General features: G+C 37.2%; 1 protein-coding gene across 1 annotated transcript in view; it reads right to left on the bottom strand.

The window, feature by feature from the left end:
- SRBD1 (S1 RNA binding domain 1) overlaps window positions 1–19848 on the bottom strand; it is a 238751-nt gene that overhangs the window by 190370 nt on the left and 28533 nt on the right. Inside the window, exons 6-10 of the mRNA XM_011935886.1 lie at window positions 18847–19013; window positions 14935–15052; window positions 13129–13267; window positions 7571–7667; window positions 6114–6249 (exon numbers count right to left, since the gene is read on the bottom strand). Of these exons, the coding sequence (XP_011791276.1) occupies window positions 6114–6249; window positions 7571–7667; window positions 13129–13267; window positions 14935–15052; window positions 18847–19013 (657 nt within the window). The remainder of the gene's footprint in view (window positions 1–6113; window positions 6250–7570; window positions 7668–13128; window positions 13268–14934; window positions 15053–18846; window positions 19014–19848) is intronic.

The raw sequence follows: 19848 nt of genomic DNA, 5'->3' as shown, positions 1-19848 counted from the left end.
AGGCAGGAGAATGGCATAAACCCAGGAGGCAGAGCTTGCAGTGAGCTGAGATCCGGCCACTGCACTCCAGCCCAGGTGACAGAGCAAGACTCCGCCTCAAAAAAAAAAGAGGACCTTTTTCTTATATACTTGAGAAATTTCTAAAGTAAACGTCAGCAGAAATAAAACAATCACTTAGAAATAAATGTTTAGACTGGGTATGGTGGCTCATGCTTGTAATCCCAGCACTTTGACAGGCCGAGGCAGGTGGACTGGTCGAGCTCAGGTGTTCAAGATGAGCCTGGGCAACATAGTGAAACCCCAACTATACAAAAACTACAAAAATCATCCAGGTGTGTTTGTGCACGCCCATAGTCCTAGCTCCTCAGGAGGCTGAAGTGGGAGAATGCCTTCAACCCTCAAAGTGGAAGTTGCAATGAAGTGGGATTCTGCCACTGCACTCCAGCCTGGGTGAAAGAGCAAGATATTGTCTAAGGAAAAAAAAAAAAACATTAAGCTTACACAAAACATATATTCAATAATACTGCATTGAACTATCTACAAAGAAATAAATTGTGAATACAAAATAAACTTGTTTGAGCTCAGCAGAGACTTCCGTATTTGCCATGGGTTGTGCCAGCTTAGTAAACAGAAGTTCTTCATACAAGAAATTATCTCTAATAAATTAATTCAAGTAGAGTACAACAATATAGAGGAGAGTTATTTAATTCCGATTTATATAACTATGCCATAATATCACAATACATTATTGGAGGATTTTTGCTCTTTTTCACCATATCTAGTAATATAATATGTCAAACTTACAAAAAATCCTGACACACAGGAAGACCCATGGTGGAGAGGGGAGTAAGGTAACAGAAATAATAAAGCTTGGGACAGAAACTGGAATTGAAAGTGAGTAGTGGGTTAAAGCAGAATTATTGCAGATGGTGACACTGAACAGGAAATAGGTAGTATAAGACACAGGAAATTGCATGTCAGTGAAAATACACACCAATAAAGATAAGGAACAGAAATTCCCATGAGAGAATGTGAAGACTGAGTTACAAATTCATGTGGTAGAAAAGATCACACTAAGGACCAATTTGAAAAAGAAAGAAAAAAAGACGCAGCTGGAAGAATTTACTAAGCAGCTATTAATGGTTATTCCCACAGTACTTGGAGAGAGTTTCACAGTAATTTTCCTTCACCACACTGTCTTTCATCATTTGCATTCATTTCTGTATTCTCTGATACTATGTGCTGGGGTACTTACATAAAGGCTGAAAAGTAAGGTTCAGAGTTGGGATATGAGGTCTCAGCACTACAGGAATTGGGAAGCTGTTTTTGTAACCTAGCATATCATCACTCCAGCCTGTGCATGATAAACTAAAAAGTTCGTAAAAGGGCAGTGCTGTTTTTCAAAACTGACATTTCCAAAATGCTCTGCTTTCCCAGGCCTGAATACTGTCACACCCAGAAGCCTGTGTCAATCATAATCTTAAATTCAGTCACTAACTCAGAATGTTACATGTGCTAAACACAGCAGTTAAAATGCAGAGCCCATAAAGTATTTTCAAGCAGAAATTAGAAGGCTAGGTTTTAACAGAATAAAAGCATTCATGTTTTTCCAAAGTTGCAATAAAATTAAATAAACATAAAAGGTGGACAAAATAAGACAAAAAAACTACTTCTGCAAAAGGAATGTTAGTATACTTAGTCACTGGTACTGTTAAAAGTTATTTTTCATTATGTTATACCTGTGTCAGTAGACTACAACAACTAGGTATGTAAAATTTCACCATACTTTCTTTGATTGAGAGAATGTACTTCACTACTTCACCTGATGTGGTAAATATAGTATGCACAAAAATAAAGTTGACAACTTTAGATATAATAGTGAAACATTTCAAATATTCAAAAGGGCAAGGGCCATGTCACCTCTATACCCTAAATAGGACCCAACATAAAATAACCTTTCAGGAAATACTTGTGGGATAATCCAACACTCTTCATGTCTTGTTACAACAAAACAAAATTTTTTCACATCTGTGTCATCTTAAAGGAAAAACAATTACTTTTTTATTTTTTTAAGAGGCAAGGTCTCACTGTTGCCCAGGCTGGAAGGCAGTGGCTATTCACAGGAGCAATCCCACTACTGATCAGCACAGGAGTTTTGACCTGCTCCTTTTCTGACCTGGGCCAGTTCACCCCTCCTTAGGCAACCTGGTGGTCTACCATTCCTGTGGGGTCACCATACTGATACTGAACTTAATGTGAACACCCAATCGGCAATGGCACACTTCAGTCCAGAAATTCTAGATGTCTTCAAGCAATCCTCCCGCCTCAGGCTCCTAAGTATAAGTAGTTGGGACTACAGGTATGCGCCACCATGCCAAACAAGTACATTCTTAATGATGAAAATTAAGTATTACATGAAAGGTAAGGAATACTAGTTTTTTCTATTATTGTCTCTTTATAACAGTAAAATGCAGATAGGAAGAAAAATAAATTTTAAAATTATTTATTGAGAAATTCCAGGTTTGAAAAACACTGGCAGTTTCCTAACTTCAAATCTCCCTCTCCCTTTCTCAAAAAACTATAAAACCAATAAAGAGAATAAATAAAACACAACATAGAACCCATCTCTTTGCATTTCTAGGAGACAGAGAATTATACTGGCATCAGATTTCTCAAACATAACATACAAAGGAAGCCAACAGCAGAGCAACATATTCAAGAAACTTAAGGAAAGAAAGTGCAAACAAAAATGATTATACCATGCCAAGCTATCCTTCAAGTTTTAAGGCCACAGAAAACAATTCTGAATGTGTAAGAACTCACAGAATATTGCACACATATACCCTTCTTCAGATCCTTCACTACAGTAGAAGTTAGCAAACTATGGCCTATGGGCCAAATCCAGCCTGCCATCTGTTTTTTGTGAATAAAATTGTATTGAAACACAACCATGCTCATTCATTATGTATTGTCTATGACTGCTTTTGTGTTACACAGCAGTTGTGTAGCTGCAACAAAAGCCATCTGGCTCACAAAACCTTAAATATTTGTTCACTGGACCTTTACAGAAAAAGTTTACCAACTGTATACTAGTCTGCAGAATAAGTTTCATTCACTCTAAAGACTTTGGAAAGCTCTGGCAAAAGGACGAAGGGCAAGCATTTAATATAATTCTAGGGCTGAGATTAAAACAAGAGTGTGGTCAGTTTCCTTTAAGAAAGCACGGGTTGCAAGGCAATCCTCATACCAAAGCAGACTTCAGAATAAAAAGCATTAAACAAGGTAATAAAGAAAACTTTATATAACGTTAAAAGCCACACTCCAGCTCTGGAATAGAACAAGGAGTGTGCGATCCTGTACTTTAAAGATGTTGTTAGGAGTGATATCACTGAAAATTGTGGAGTAGGGAACTCTAAATGTCATCCCTCCACAAAGGTAAGGTAGCAAAAACCATCAGAATTAACTTTTTCACAACTATGGAGTCTAATAAAAATTTTATAACAACGAAAGAAACACTTACAGAAGGAAGTTGCAGAATTTCTGTAAGAGAGCACTTTTAACTTATCCCAGTCTCCAGCTCAGCAGTGGCCTCTGAAGATGACAGCCCACGTTCCTAGGGCAGGTTGCTCTTATCAGAAGGAGCAATATGGACCTTATTCTCAAATAACTACGGCTGTGTGTTTTGATGTCTGGTGGGTCCCTGAGGAACTGACTCAAGGGCTTGCCTTTATTTCACATGCCTTGGAGCTTACTCAGGACAGAAGAAGCCTCCCAGGTGGCCTTTGTCAAAAGTACTTAAAGGCAAACATATTAGCACCAGCCATGAGGGGTAAGGGATAACACGGGGACAACTAACACACAGACCAAAAAACCTGTGAAAAATAAGCTTGGAAATGAGATATTTGAGGGAAAAGGGGCTTTTTAAAATTCCTGGGCATGCTGAGGGCTAGGGTGCATGCTCTGAAAAGATCTGAGGGAACCTTAAGCTTTCACCTCTAAAAGAACTTTGGGCTCCATGCAAACAGGAAGAAAAGGCTAAGGCAGAGCTGTTAATGACCTCACTAAGTGTTGAAGGAGTGCCCCAACAAAGAACCAATCTGCAAGGTCTGGGAGAGTTTGGGGTTTTTTCTGTTTTTGTTTTTGGCTCCAGGCATTCAGGGGAATCTCTGTTAAATAACTAGATGGTTACTAAGCTAACAAGGGAGACCTCAGTGGACACACATAACAAAGAATAAAAATTTACAAAACTAGTTTAGAAAAGTCACTAGAACAAACCACCCCACAAACCAAGCAGCAACAACAAACACGAGGGAGGGGAGAGAATCTGATTTCCAGAGTTACCAAGTTATAATATACAACATATCCAGACTTTATCAAAAAAACAAAAAACAAAAAAAACTGTCCATGAGGAAGCTTAGACATTGACCTTACAAAACAAAGATTTTAAATTAACTCTCTTAAATATGCTGAATTCAAGAAAATCATGAACAGAGACCTAAAGAAAGCCAGGAGAATGATCTTTCAAACATATAGAAAAATAAGAGTTAGAAATTATAAAAAAGAACCAAATAGAAATTACAGAGCTGAAAAGTACAATGACTGACATAAAAAATGTACCAGGGGTTCAACAGCAAATTTGAATAAAAAGAACAAATCAACAAGCCTGAAGACAAGTCAAACGGGAATATACAGTCAGAGAAAAAAGAAAAAAATAAAGAAAACAAAGGAACAGAGGCCGAGACCTGTGAGACACTATCAATCATACTCTCTACGTATAATGGGAGACCCAGGAGAGGAGAGAAAGGCGCAGAAAGGATTTTTTTTTAATTATTATGAAGAATTTCTCAAGTTTGATGAAAAATATTAATCTACACGTCTAAGAATCACAATAAACTCCACGTAGGATAAACTCAGAAAGACCCACAACAAGACACACTATAATCAAACTGTCAAAAGATAAAGACACAGAATCGTGAATGCAGCAAGAGAGAAGAGACTTGTCATGAATAAGGCATCGTAATTTTAACACCTGATTCCTCATAAAAAATCATGGAGGCCATTCCATAAGAGTGGATGGTATATTTAGTATTAAAAGGGAAAAATTTAAAACCATCAACCAAGAATTTTATATTTTAAAAAACTCTCTGCAAAAAAAAATGAAGCAAATGTTTAATGGACATAGAGTTTCAGTTTTGCAAGATAAAAAATTTCTGGAGATTGGTGGCACAACAATATAACCATGCTTCCCATTACTGAACTGTATGCTTAAAATGGGTTATGATGGTACATTTTATGTTATGGTTATTTTACCACAATTAAACATAAATTTTTTTAAAAAAGGGCTATTTTATCATAATTAAACATAAATTTTTTTTAAAAAGGAGAAATTAAGATTTTCCAGAAAAAACAAAAACTAGGAAGTTTGTCACTAGCAGACCTGCCTTACATGAAATAGTACAGGAAGTGCTTAAGACTGGAATGAAAGGGCACTAGATAGTAACTTGAAGCCATACAAAGAAATAAGGAGCACTGAAAAAGGTCGCTATATATGTAAATATAAATGCCAGTATTACTGTATTTTTGGTTTTTATCTCCTCTCTTTTTTCCCTATATAATTTAAAAGCTACATTCCACAACATAGATATAGCCTATGACTACACTTAGGAAAAAAAAATTAGTAAACTGAGAAATGAAACTAAAAGACTGAAGTACAATGACTATGATTTATATAACTAAATGAGACCTCTCACACTTTATTCTAAATCAGATATCTCAGATTTGTATTTCACACGGAAGAGATCCAGAATTGAGCTCAAATATAAGGATACTAGGAAGCAGAGTCTAACAAAAAGATCACCAGCCAAAAAGTCAAGATACCTAAAATGTTATATTGTCAGCTCTGCTATAATTCTCAGTGTCACTTATTAACTGCTCTGGGTCGTTAGTTCACAATTTGTGAAGTGGCAAGGATATGACAATATTATAAGAATTTATATAAAGAAAAAAGAAAACAGTTGACATAAAATTCTTTAAATTCTTAGTAAAGTAGCAGACAAATCCAAAATATTATCATTATTACTATATCAGCATGCACATGCAGTTTCTTTCTTTACCTGATGATGGTGAATGCTTCTTATGTTGCACGAAAAATGCTGGTAGAGCAGAAACTTATCAACATCTTTCTCATTTACCTTTTTTGAGGACACTTTTGCCAGAGATGACTGGATACAAACATGTCTGTTCTGGCACCTGTTCAGATACCCAAGTGTTCAAAAAACAAGCAGTTATTAATTTGTGCTTTAGTAAAGAATATATAGAAATAAGGATAGCAAAAAAGTTAAGCCATTACCAAGTGAGTTTTTTTAATGATGCCTTGCTATGAAATCAATATTACTGCCCCATCAAAAGAGGACTCTTTGCCTATTGATACTAGCATAGTCCTCCAGATCTATTTATATATCTACTCAATCTCCCCATAAAATGCCTAAATGAATTCAGAAACCATCTGCAATTATGCAAAAGATCAAAACTCTCTGTAGAAATCAAACCAACAGCTCTGATCTAAATATCAGACTTTTCTAATCACTAAGTTAGGCAGTCACAGTCAATTAAAAACTAAAAAAAAAGAGAAACAAAAGGATGTGTGAGGACAGCTTCCAATAACAATTTAAAATACTGAACCAAATTTAAGCAGCATAATTACTTACAAAAACACATTTTAAAACCTGAGCAAGAATTTTGCTTCAACTCATTCCTGCTGGGGCCACTGAGAAAATAGAAAAGTTATCTGTCTTGTACTAACAAAAAACTCTCACAAGCAACAGTAGTCAACTAGGTCATCTCCTTTCCTCTCCTCTGCACAGCTCAAACAGCTAGATACGTGGAGGGAGAGAGAGGGAGGACAGACCTCTGGCAGAAACGTGTCTTCTCTACTGATACACAGCAGAAAAAGAACAAAATATATAAAAATAGGGTTTTAAATTAATGTGTTTTTGTAATGAGGCATAAAACCCATAAGCCCAAGAAGGCTCTAGGTCAAAGATCTTTAATATCTGATAAACTGGGACTGTGATCCCATAAATAAGCTGCTCCCCTCAACAGCTAAAAATCATTTGGAGGTCAGTACTTTTCCCACATCTGATATTACACATTCTCAAATTAAGCCAATCACTGGTAAACACCAGAAACGAGATACTGTAAAATTAAGCATACATCACAATCAACATGTTTAAAAAGCAATGCCACTCTAAAGGACATGAATCTCTCTTCATATATATTGTGTAAGGCAATGGTTTTTTAACTCATCAGGCCCCTCCACTGAGACGCCTTAGTGTAAGGAGGGTGAGTAGGCAGAGTTCCAGGCTCCCTGCCCAGAATTCAATTAAAACAACTTTACTTTTATCTGTTTTATATATTTCGGTTATGCTGTTTGAACAAAGAGTTCTGCTTCTTAAAAAAAAAAAAAGGTCTGAAAACAAAGTTTTTAATGAACATTGGTATTAGCACTAACTGTGTGACCCTTAACAGCACGAGTCCATAAAGCAGAAAACTCCATAAAAGAGTTACTCACAAGTTCCGAATGAAGTCAAGCGTGTCTTTGTCTTTAGCAATCATGTCTGCTAAAATATGCTGCACTCCTATTTCAATATCCTGAAGCGTTGAAAGCCCTTTAGGAGAGGGGTAAAAAGGAAAACAAAAACAAAAAGTATAAGATTGGTTTTAAATTCTATAATTAAATCACAGTAAATTAATTCCAGTCAAAATAAAACCTTAAGTTGACAGCCTTAAGACAGAAAGATATTGTAGCGGTATACTAGCTTCCCTTTGTAACAAAAACAAGTCTCCAAAAGCAATAATACAGACATAATACCTAATATATTGCCCAGTAGTAAAAATGCATCTCTGGAGCCAGCTGCCTTGTCTAATCCTGGTTCTACCATTTGCCAGTTGTGAGACTCTGGGCAAGCTACTTGACTTCTCTGTACCTCAGTTTCCTATAAAAATGGAATCATAACCGTACCTTCTTTATAAAGTGATTACAAATATTAAAGATGTTATAGGAAATATATATTAATAGAGTCAAAACCAAAGGGACAGTACTCTATTTGTTTAAAAAATTATCCTTTAGAAGCAATTTCTATTTTGGATTATGGGGCATTTATTCACATTTTCAACGACCCATTTGAATTTCACAAATCTCAAAAGCACAAAACTAGAGCCTTCCAGTTGTTCCTCTTCACAGTTAAATTGTGTACAGATGGGCATTAAGTTCTCTTTAAGCATTTCTGATTTGCTAATTTATAGCAATGAATCTTGTAAATCAAGGTTTCTCTGATATTGACTTACGGAGAGAGATCATTTGCACTGCTTTGTTTCATTTCTTTTGCCTTTATCATTCTATTTGCATGAAACGCTTTTTGCACTAAACTTGAATTACACAAGCACTGCCTATCATATGTATGTTTTCCTGTAAGTAAAGTTTTAATGAGTAATAAGGTACAAAAGCCAAAGAGGATAGGAGGACATTTATTACGGCATAATTAATAAATAGAAAAGATCTAGTTTGGTTGTGTTAGGATAAGTAATTATGTTTACAGTTGACCTTTAAACAACATGGGTACAGGTCCACTTTTTTCTTTTTGAGATGGAGTCTCACTGTCCTCCAGGCTGAAATGCAGTGGTGCGATCTTGGCTCACCGCAACCTCTGCCTCCTGGGTTCAAGCAATTCTCCTGCCTCAGCCTCCCAAGTAACAGGGATTACAGGTGCGCACCACCACACCGGGCTAATTTTTGTATTTTTAGTAGAGACGGGGTTTCAGTGTGTTGGCCAGGCTGGTCTCAAACTCGCGACCTCAAGAGATCTGCCCACCTCGGCCTCCCAAAGTGTTGGGATTACAGGCTTGAGCCACTGCACCCAGTCTGCACAGGTCCACTTCTACATGGATTAATTACAGTAAAAGTTGGAACAAGGGTGCCTGCCTCTCGTCACCCCTTCCACCTCCTCCACCTCTTCTGCTTTTGCTATTCCTGAGACAGAAAGAACTCCTCCTCCTCCTTTTTCTCGTCAGCCTATTCAATGTGATAATGAGGATGAAGACCTTTATGATAATTCACTTCCACTTAATAAACAGTAAATATATTTTTTCTTCCTTAAAATTTTCTTATTAACATTTTCTTTTTTCTAGTTTACCTTATTGTAAGAATATAGCATATAACACATATAACACACAAAATGTGTCATCTTTATGTCATCAGTAAGGCTTCAGGTCAACAGTGGGCTATTAATAGTTAAGCTTTTAGGAAGTTAAAAGTTATACCTAAATTTTCAACTTTGAAGAGGGAGTGGGGGCTGGGGGTTGTTCCCCTAATCTCTGTATTAGGCAAGGGTCAACTACATTTTAAAGAAATTTAAAGAAAGAAATGTAGCTAATGAAACTAATAGGAATTCTATTTACATTTTAAGAAAACTTTCCTATGAGGGAATTTTCATTAACAAATTACCTTTACAAGATGGAAGACTGTATATCTAACGGACTTAAAACAGCTGTAACACGCAGAGCTCTCAATAAACATTTGCTCTTGTGTTAGCTCTCTCAGTCTTCATCTAGGAAAACCATTCACAAGAACTAATTCCTGGAGTTCCAAGTATCTCAGGGCATCATTACACGAAGTTTAATGACAACACCAGGGTGATAAGTCAGTAGTAAAGATGGAACCTACAGGGAGAACCATTAATGGAATCAGAGAACAGAAGAAATTATAGACCATGCAATAAGAAAGGGCCTCTGAAAATCCTCCATCATAAGAGGGGAATATAATTTGAAACCTTATGTAATTAATGAATCTAATTAAAATTGTGCTAGAGCTCTAGAGAAATGTTGTAAAGTGTAGTCTAAGGACCCAAAAATAAAATCATACCAGGTACTTGTTAAAACTATGAATTCCTAGACTGTGGAACTGAAGTGTTTTTACGAAGTGTCCCAGATAATTCTGATACCCATTCAACTTTAAAAAACTGCCGCGGCCGGGCGCGGTGGCTCAAGCCTGTAATCCCAGCACTTTGGGAGGCCGAGACGGGCGGATCACGAGGTCAGGAGATCGAGACCATCCTGGCTAACAGGGTGAAACCCCGTCTCTACTAAAAAAATACAAAAAAACTAGCCGGGCGAGGTGGCGGGGGCCTATAGTCCCAGCTACTCGGGAGGCTGAGGCAGGAGAATGGCGTGAACCCGGGAGGCGGAGCTTGCAGTGAGCTGAGATCCGGCCACTGCACTCCAGCCTGGGCGACAGAGCAAGACTCTGTCTCAAAAAAAAAAAAAAACAGACTGCCGCTAGGGAAATGCCTTGAGCTACTTCTACAGCAGTGGTTCTCAATGGGAGACAGAAATTACCAGAGTCATTTGGGACATTCTTCAAATTACATTCCCCTTCTCAGTCCAACCAGGGAGAAAAATAATTTTAAAAGAAAGTCTTCTGTGTTTTGAAAAAGCTCCTTTCCCAATCAAAGAGAATAGACCTTGTGGGTTTAAAACAGTCAAAGATAACAGATGTTCCAAAACTTTAGCACCTCAGTTAAATAAGGAGGAAATATGGTCCACAGAACCAGAAAATCATACCCTTTGCCTTAAAATGAAATCTTTCCAGCTAGAGAATCATCAAACCTCCACACCTGTAAACAAAAACTGAAAGGCCAACATTTCTTTTCACTTTCTCTGCACTGAAGCTACCTCTTCTTATATATGACAGAACAATCAGTTACTTCCTCTTGGACACGAAAGTAGTATTTTGGCTATCCCAGGACATAGTACATTTGTGGCACAGTATAGCTTTATGATTCAGACCAAATGCTTACTGGTCTGTGGCAAGCAAGCAAGAAGTGTCTTCTATTGGGGAAAAAAAAAACTGAACTATCTGGTTTCTTAAATATTTCTTTCAGGAATGATAGGATTATGAAAGTTCTTTAGAAAAACAAACAAAATTAAGGGTGATCATGATTGTGTGTAACATAAAGAAGGAGGAGACAAAAGGAGAAAACATTTCTATCAAACTTAAAAAAAAAAAGCAGTACCTAGCTTATACAGACTTACTTATAATAATTCTACATTTTTGATCGGGGTAAAAGAAAGAGGGAGTAAAGCAAACAGAAGTCCTGATATGTCTGCCAGTACAGTACTACTGTAACTGTGCTAGACCCTGAACTATCCACCTTATAAGAAGTATCACCAAATGTCCGTTGTCATATATTCCAGCAGCATCACCATGTATGACAATCCAAAGAGATATGGTTATCAAAAACCTACCCAGTAGGAACTCAGTGTATGAGCGAACTCAAGAGACCTTGGTACCAAAGGTAGTGAGAAGTAGAAGGAAAGAAAATCAACCACAAGGAGAAAAATAAAAATAAAAACAGTCGATAAGCCTTTGTGCGTCTAACATTCTGAAAGTTTCAACATTCCATTTTAATAAAACATACGATGACTGGGCACAGATAGTTTCCTACTGTGGTTAACTTAATGCTTAGCTATAGTCTATAGCTATTATTAAAAAGCTATAGCTATTATTAAAATATTAAGTGTTGCAACCATTTGGAAATCTAACTATAAATACACATTAAAAATTAAACAAACTTGAATTTTACTCATTTCAACCCATCTCTAAATTCACAATATCCTATTTTACTTTTTCATTATTGCCCTTCTCCAAACATTAAGATAAGTGTGTTTAGGTATGAAGAGATACCTAGATTTTACAGACACACCTACTCAGTTTTTTAAATCACAAATTCACATTTGCTGGGTTATTTAAAATAAAAACAGGCTATGGTATGCTGTAATTTTCTACAAGTTAGTACATACTGTGGATTTTGTTATCAGAGACTGCCCCCTACAGACATTTACATGTCCCAGTGTATGGGATCCACAGAGGACAAAAGAAACTGGAGGTGGGGGTGGGGTGGAAAGATGTAGGTCAAAGGGTACAAAGTTGTAGCTACACAGGCTGAAAAAGACCACAGTTCTAACATACAGCACGGGGGCTATGGTTAATAACATCGTAATGTGTACTGTAAATTTGCTAAGACAGATTTTAAGTGCTCTTAACACAAAATAAGGTAACTATGTGAGATGAATACGTTAATTTGCTTATAATGTATAGAATACTTTGACTGTAGTACTCACTTCACTATGTATTAATACATGTATATCAAAACATCATGTTGCACATGTTAATTATGTAATTTCTTAATATTAAAAAAGTAATTTTTTGAGAGTAGAGACCACCAGAACATGAATCTCCCCACTCAATCTCAACAGCGAATTCCTGAGAAAAAGCCACTCTTAACCAAAGTTTTTACTCTAAGGCTCATTTTTACAATAAAACCAATGCATCTTGACATTTATCAACTGTCATTTTCCTTGAGTTTTTCTTAGAAATATCTCTCCCTTACTTCTTCCCTCTCTTATTCTCTGTTGTGCATGCACACACACAAAATAGGAAGATACACTTGGAGGGAAATTTCAGAAAAAGACACTTTACTTCTAGAGTAGAAGTGGGAGAATGGAGCTTTGCTTTACACTTCCTGGATGTCAAAACTGTTGACATTTTTAAAGAATATTGGCCAGGCGCGGTGGCTCAAGCCTGTAATCCCAGCACTTTGGGAGGCCGAGACGGGAGGATCACGAGGTCAGGAGTTCGAGACCATCCTGGCTAACACGGTGAAACTCCGTCTCTACTAAAAAATACAAAAAGCTAGCCGGGCGAGGTGGCTGGCGCCTGTAGTCCCAGCTACTCGGGAGGCTGAGGCAGGAGAATGGCGTAAACCCGGGAGGCGAAGCTTGCAGTGAGCTGAGATCCGGCCACTGCACTCCAGCCTGGGCGACAGAGCGAGACTTCGTCTCAAAAAAAAACAATACAATAGAAAAACGGGCAAGACTAGAATAGGCACTTCATCAACAGAGAAAAGTTGAATGGCTACTCAATAGGTATGTCAGGATTTGTTTTATTTCAATTATTCTACATAGGCTGTAATATTCTTTTGTATAATCATTACTTAACAGAACTTTTTTAAACACACGTTTTTAAATTTAAAAAAAAAAAACAAAGTTGATCTCTGTAAATAAAGCCAGTACCTTTAACATCAGGCCTAATGTATGATAGCAGACTGAGCTCCCCTGGTTTCTCAAGCAGTGCCCTGGCTGCTCCTTCTAAGCCCAACTGTCTTGCTCTCTGGGCTTTAGTCCCTTTGCTCCCAGTTTTATATGGAGCAGACTAGAAAATAAAGGCAGAAAACATGATTCAGTTTTAAAAAAACAAAAGTTAAAACTAGGATACAAAATTAGAGGACATACTGAGAATGCTAAAGAAATCCTTTTCCCAATCCTTTCTTCTTCCTTCAGAGATGAATTAAAACTAATTTGAAAACGCTTACTGTAAGAAGATGGTACGTGCCTTCTCTTATTCTTCGTATTTTTCTATATGCTAAATTAGTTGCTTGGTTTCACTCATCTTAAAAACTCATTGCTTGGACTGCAAAGTCCTCAACTCCAGCTAGTTCCTTTAAAAGTGTTCTACACACAATTCTTCTACTTCTTTGTTTTGTTTTCTTCTTTTTTTGAGAAGAAGTCTTGCTCTGTCACCAGGCTGGAGTGCAGTGGCACGATCTCTGCTCACTGCAACATCTGCCTCCTAGGTTCAAGCGATTCTCCTGCCTATGTCTCCCAAGTAGCTGGGCCTACAGGTGTGCACCACTATGTCCAGCTAATCTTTTTTTTTTTTTTTTTTTTTTTTTTTTAGGTAGAGATGGGGTTTTATCATGTTGGCCAGGATGATCTCGATCTCTTGACCTCGTGTATCTGCCCGCCTCAGCCTCCCAAAGTGTTAGGATTACAGGCATGAGCCACCACGCCCAGCTGGTCAATACTTTTACTTCTTTTTTTTCTGAGACGGAGTCTTGCCCTGTAGCCCAGGCTGGAGTACGGTGGCGCCATCTCAGCTCACCACAACCTCCGACTCCCAGGTTCAAGCAATTCTCTGCCTCAGCCTCCTGAGTAACTGGGATTACAGGCGCCCGCCACCATGCCCAGCTAATTTTTGTATTTTTAGTAGCGATGGGGTTTCACCATCTTGGCCAGGCTGGTCTTGAACTCCTGACATCGTGATCAGCCCACCTCGGCCTCCCAAAGTACTGGGATTATAGGCATGAGCCACGAGCCACTGCATCCAGCCAATTCTTCTACTTCTTAATCCACTCACTCTAACACCCACCACCAGCTGGCTTCTCTTCTCACACACCCTGCTAGAAATGGTATCACAAAGATCCATGATGATCTCCTAATTACCAAATACATATATTTTTTTCAGTTCTTATTTTGCCAAACTTCTCTGCTACACATAACCACTGATCATAACCTCCATCTAAAACTCTCTTCCCTGCTGTTCCAGAGCACCATCATCTCCTGATTCTCCTCATACTTCTCTATTTTTTCCTACCTCCTTATGCTCTCCCATCCTCCATCCACACTTCAAAAGGTGGTATCCTCCAGTGGTCAGTCCTGACCTGCTGACAAACCCTTCTTGAGTGAGTTCTTCCATTCTCATGGTTTCATGTAACAACTACAGGCTGAAGACATCCACATCTGGATCTCTAGTTCAGCCCTCTCTGATAAGCTTCACATTTGTATAATCTACTGTCCTTCCCTACTTGACTGGAAATTCCTTGAGACAAAGACTATGTATTTATTCATCTTTGTAAACCCAAGTGCCTAGCATACAAAAAAACACTCTATAAATATTTATTGAATAAAGAATATTTTGTTGCATTAAATAATGGTGGCTAATGACGTTAGCTTTTTATTTCTTGGTGTTCTTTAATCATAAGAAGACCCAAATTGCAATATATTCAGGTATTACATTAAAAGATAAAAAGGGTTCCTTACCACGTGTTCTAGTTCTTCAAAAGTTTTACAATTCAGCATGGCTTTTAACAAGCACTCAGACATCTTCCCCTCCTTCTTAATTTTCTGGATTGTACTATGAACTTTCTTTGCAACAGCCCTGAAAATAGAAACTTTTGTAATCTACAAAAACTGTATGTCAAAACTTTCTTTTCAAAGCTACCTCAAACTTACAGAAAAGTTGCAGGTAAAGTAAAAGGAACTTTATTCTCTCTGAACTGTTTGAGAATAAGTTAACATCCCTGCACTCCAACACTTTAGTGTGATTTCCTACAAATACAAATTTTCTCCTACATAACCACAAAATAACCATCATTATCAGGTAATTAACACTGATATATTACTACCATCTAATCTGCAGACCTCATTCAGGTTTTACCAACTGTACCAATAATATCCTTTATAGTGGATTCAGTTAAGAATTATGGGTTACATGTAGTTGGCATGCATCTACAGTCTCCTTCAAGCTAAAACAGTATTTCAGTCTCTCCTTGATTTTCTTCTCCTTGATAAGGCCTTGATGTTTTGAATGCTACTGGACAGTTATTTTGTAGAATGCCCTGCAGCTTGGGTTTCTCTGATGTTTCCTCACAATTATATACAGATGGAGCATCTTTGGCAGAAATATCATAGAAGTCATACTGTGTTCTTCTTATTACACGTTATTAGGTGGTACATGATTTTGATTTGTCCCATTACTGATTACCTTGATCATTTGATTAAGGTTGTATCTGTGGGTTTCTCCATGATACAGGTACTCTTTATTCCTCTTGTAATTATAAGTATTTTGTGGAGAGGTACTTTGAGACTATATAATTACCCCATTCCTCATTAAACTTTGAATTTATTCACTGATTTATTTACATCACTATAGATTTAATGGTTTCTTATTTTACTTAGTGCTTACAATCCATTGCTATCATTTATCTTAATGTTCAAATTGTTCCAGGTTTGACCAGAAGTAACCCCTTCAAGCTAGCTTCTGTGTCCTTTTGACATGTCCCTGTCATCCTGTGAGCACTTCCTTATTCTCTGGCATACGATATTTCAGGCTTATCTTCTAGTTTCCCTGCCCCAGCCCTGGAATCAGGAGAACGATACTTGAAAACCAAGGTATAGGTACTAGGTATGCTCATTGCAACCAGAGTATCACTGCTCAGGATGGGCACACCCAGCACCCACAATTGGTTTCCCAATCCATTCCCCACTAAAAAGAACCAGGATTCCATGTAGAAAAGCTGATTTCAAGAATCAATTTACAGGGATCACTAAACAAGTAACGACGGGCACAGTAGTTCCCCTACTTTACAACAGGTTTTCACTGTGAATATACAATCCTGTTGTTATAGTTAATGCTTCTCATCCTATTGTATTACCTTCTATTTATAGAATCTGCCTAATAATGGTACTGCTAAAATGATGGGCAAAAGTTACAGATGATAATATGATTTATTCAAAATGATTGGTGGAAAAGAAAATTAAAAATACTGGTAATTTAAAAAAAAAAAAAAAGCCAAAGGCAGAAGACTGTAAATTATAGAGAAGAATATGCAGTACTTAGATTACAACCTGTATGTCTTCTATAGTCACAGTAGCCCAAGACTGTTTTCAAGGGCTAAAGCCTACCAGGTCATTTTAACAAAAAGCCAATTCCTTTTGTTCTATTAGCCTGCATATAAGGAAGAAGAGAATTATCTTTAGAGAAAAATACAGAAAACTTTTCTTCCTATGCAGAATCATACTCTGTAATTCACTTTTCAAAGTGAATTTAAAAATGTTTTACCTTGCAACCCAGTATACATACATATATATGCTGCATAATTGAAACATTTCATGAAACAATATTTGCCTTTACCACATAAATGTACTCTTGTATTTTCTATTCACTATTTCATTTTTTAAGTGGTACGACTTATTAAATTGGTTTTACTTCCAATGTAGGGGTAGCAATTAACAAATTGAAAACCAATGCTCTAGTTATAGAAAATGCTGAGCTTAAGAAAAAATAAAGATCATATCTCTTACCAAATAGAAATCTCTGTATTATAGAAAAAGATATCTTAAGTTCCAGTCAATGCCCCCACTTACTTCAAGGAGAATTCATTCCTCTACTAATATTCAATGTATTCTGGGTTCACAGAAACCCAGAGAATGGAATTCTTTTGCAGTAGAAGTGTTTTTTAAAGAAAAAGAAAATAATATTCTTGATATCAGCTCCTATTTGTCTCCCACACAACCAAATATTTTTAGACTACCCTTTAATTTTTAAGCAAGCTTTTCTTGCTTGTCTATGACGCTTTCTTCTGTTTCAGATCCAAACCCTCAGACTTTCTTAATTACCTTGACTTCAACCAAATAGAAAGCTTACTTCAGAATTTGCAAACTGCTGGCTTTCTAGGTGTGGTCAAGGGTGGTTTTGTTTGGCCCAGAAATTTCTGACGTACAAACCCAAATTACCAGCTTCTTTTCAGAAATAGGAAGAACCAGCAAACTGGGCAGACAACCCTGCATGACAGTCATCTACTGGAGATGAGCAGGGGTTGCCCCACTTAGACAGGATTTGTAATCTCCAATTCTTATCCCCCATGCTTGATTATCCTAGCCTGGCTCTGGAAGATTTGCATCTGAGACTATTTGATTTAGTCATTTATACTTTTACACTAGCTAACTGATTCTGACTCTCAATGAAGTATAACTTTCCACATATTAGCATTTTAATTCTCCTGACACTAAGAAAAGGTCAACAAAAGAGGTAGAAAAGTTAGTGAGATGCAAGTTCCCCTAAAATAACAGAAAGCCTGTCAAGCTTGTTATAAAAATTACCCTTAATACTTTTAAAATGGCTTCATAGTAGAATGATAATCCAATTTTAATCAGATCTTTTTTGTACACTTGAAGAATGTACGCGTTAACACAGTGCCCATAGGAGACATGCAATAAATGCATAAGCAGTGAAGTGTCTTAATAAACCCTATCAAATAATATGGTCAGTCTTATAGTCTTTGTACATATATTTCTGAGTTATTAACAGCGAGTCCAGAGGCATAATTTTTTTAAAAAGGTACTTTCCATTCTGTAACCATATAAAACTTACAATCCATTATTGTTAAATTATCATAACCATTAAAAGTTTGGGGAAAAGGCTGGGCATGGTGGCTCAAGCCTATAATCCCAGCACTTTGGGAGGCCAAGGCAGGTGGATCACTTAAGGCCAGGAGTTCAAAACCAGCCTGGCCAACATGGCAAAACCCTGTCTCTACTAAAAATACAAAATTAGCAGGGCATGGTGGCGCATTCCTGTAATCTCAGCTACTTGGGAGGCTGAGGCAGGAGAGAGCGGAGTAGTGAGCTGAGATTGCACCACTGCACTTCAGCCCAGGCGACAGTGTGAGACTCTGTCAAAAAAAAAAAAAAAAAAAAAATATGGGAAAAGGCAATATACATATTTCCTACCAAACTCTATACTGCCAAAGAACTCTCCACTTAGGAACTTTATGAAATTAAAAGGACAGTTTTATGTGAGTGGTCAAAAGATTTAGAATAAAATGTACTTCGAGTTTCTTGCTGGCAGTCCTAATTTTGCCATTATGCCCAATCTTTTCTATGAAAGAAGATGACAGCCAAACTCTGAGGCACACACTTTTACTGCAAACGACCTTTTTGCTAATACATGCTCAAGCTATGCATAAATACACCAGCAGAGGGACTCCATACACCCCCCTAAATAAGTAAAACAGAGCTGACTTCCTCTGTCAGAAGAGGACTATATCCAGATTACAATAATTCAAGGAAACAAAATATTGAAATTGTCAAATATACCATCATTCACTTTCTCACTGTTCCTCACTGGCCTTTTTCCCTTACACTAGGCTCATTCTTTCTTAGGTTTCTTACCGTAGCTCTTCTAGGGTTTGTTGAACTTCTCTCAAGGAATCAGCATCAAGGTTATTAATGAGCTCTTTTCGATAACGTATAATGAACGGAATTGTGTTATCATCATTAAATAGACGAATGGTGTTGGCACAAACCCAAGGTTCAATATTAGTTCTTTCAGATAAAACCTGCAAATTAAAGATACTTAGTGATTTAAAAAGCTGAAAATTAAACATCTATATCACGTATAATTTAAAACACAGTATCAAATAATGTTCTCCAGTGACTTAGAAATTATTTGCTATAGCTTTTTTTTAAAAAAGAAAGCCATATAAAATACATGTATCCATTGACAATCATAATGGTAAAATAGTCATTTCACATTTTAGATTTCAATAAAATCTAATCCAAACCACTGTATCATTCAAATTCCAGTGTTCAACAAGGGCACTTTTTAATGATGCAATGATACACTTTTCATCTCTCATACTGGAAGCAAAGCAAGGAGTTGGTAACTCACTTTGTCAGCATGAGAACAAAGGAAAGCCGTTTTTAGTTATTGTTAGTAAGCAATTAGGCAATATCTATGAAAATTTACAATGCATAAACTCTTTGGTCCAGCAGCAATTCTACTACTGGGAATTTATCACAACATATACATGCTTCTGGAAAATAATATTATTTATAATAATTTTTTTTTGAAGAATTGTTCCTAGCAGAGTAAAAGTAAGCAAAAACCTAAGTTTACAATGGGAGAACTGGAAAATATGTTATGCCCATACTAAACACCATGCAACCATTTAAGAACCTGAGGCAGCTCTGTATGAACTAATAAGAAATGATTCACAAGATCTGGAAATAGAAAGGTAATTGGAGACGTTCTTCGCCGAGAGTCGTCGGGGTTTCCTGCTTCAACAGTGCTTGGACGGAACCCGGCGCTCGTCTCCCATCCCGGCCGGCTGCCCATAGCCAGCCCTCCGTCACCTCTTCACCGCGTCCTCGGACCGCCCCAAGGCCCCCGCC

This window comes from Colobus angolensis, unplaced genomic scaffold (assembly GCF_000951035.1).
Source record: "Colobus angolensis palliatus isolate OR3802 unplaced genomic scaffold, Cang.pa_1.0 Scaffold15, whole genome shotgun sequence".
Lineage (NCBI taxonomy): Eukaryota > Metazoa > Chordata > Mammalia > Primates > Cercopithecidae > Colobus > Colobus angolensis.
This window is presented reverse-complemented; position numbering and strand designations above follow the sequence as displayed.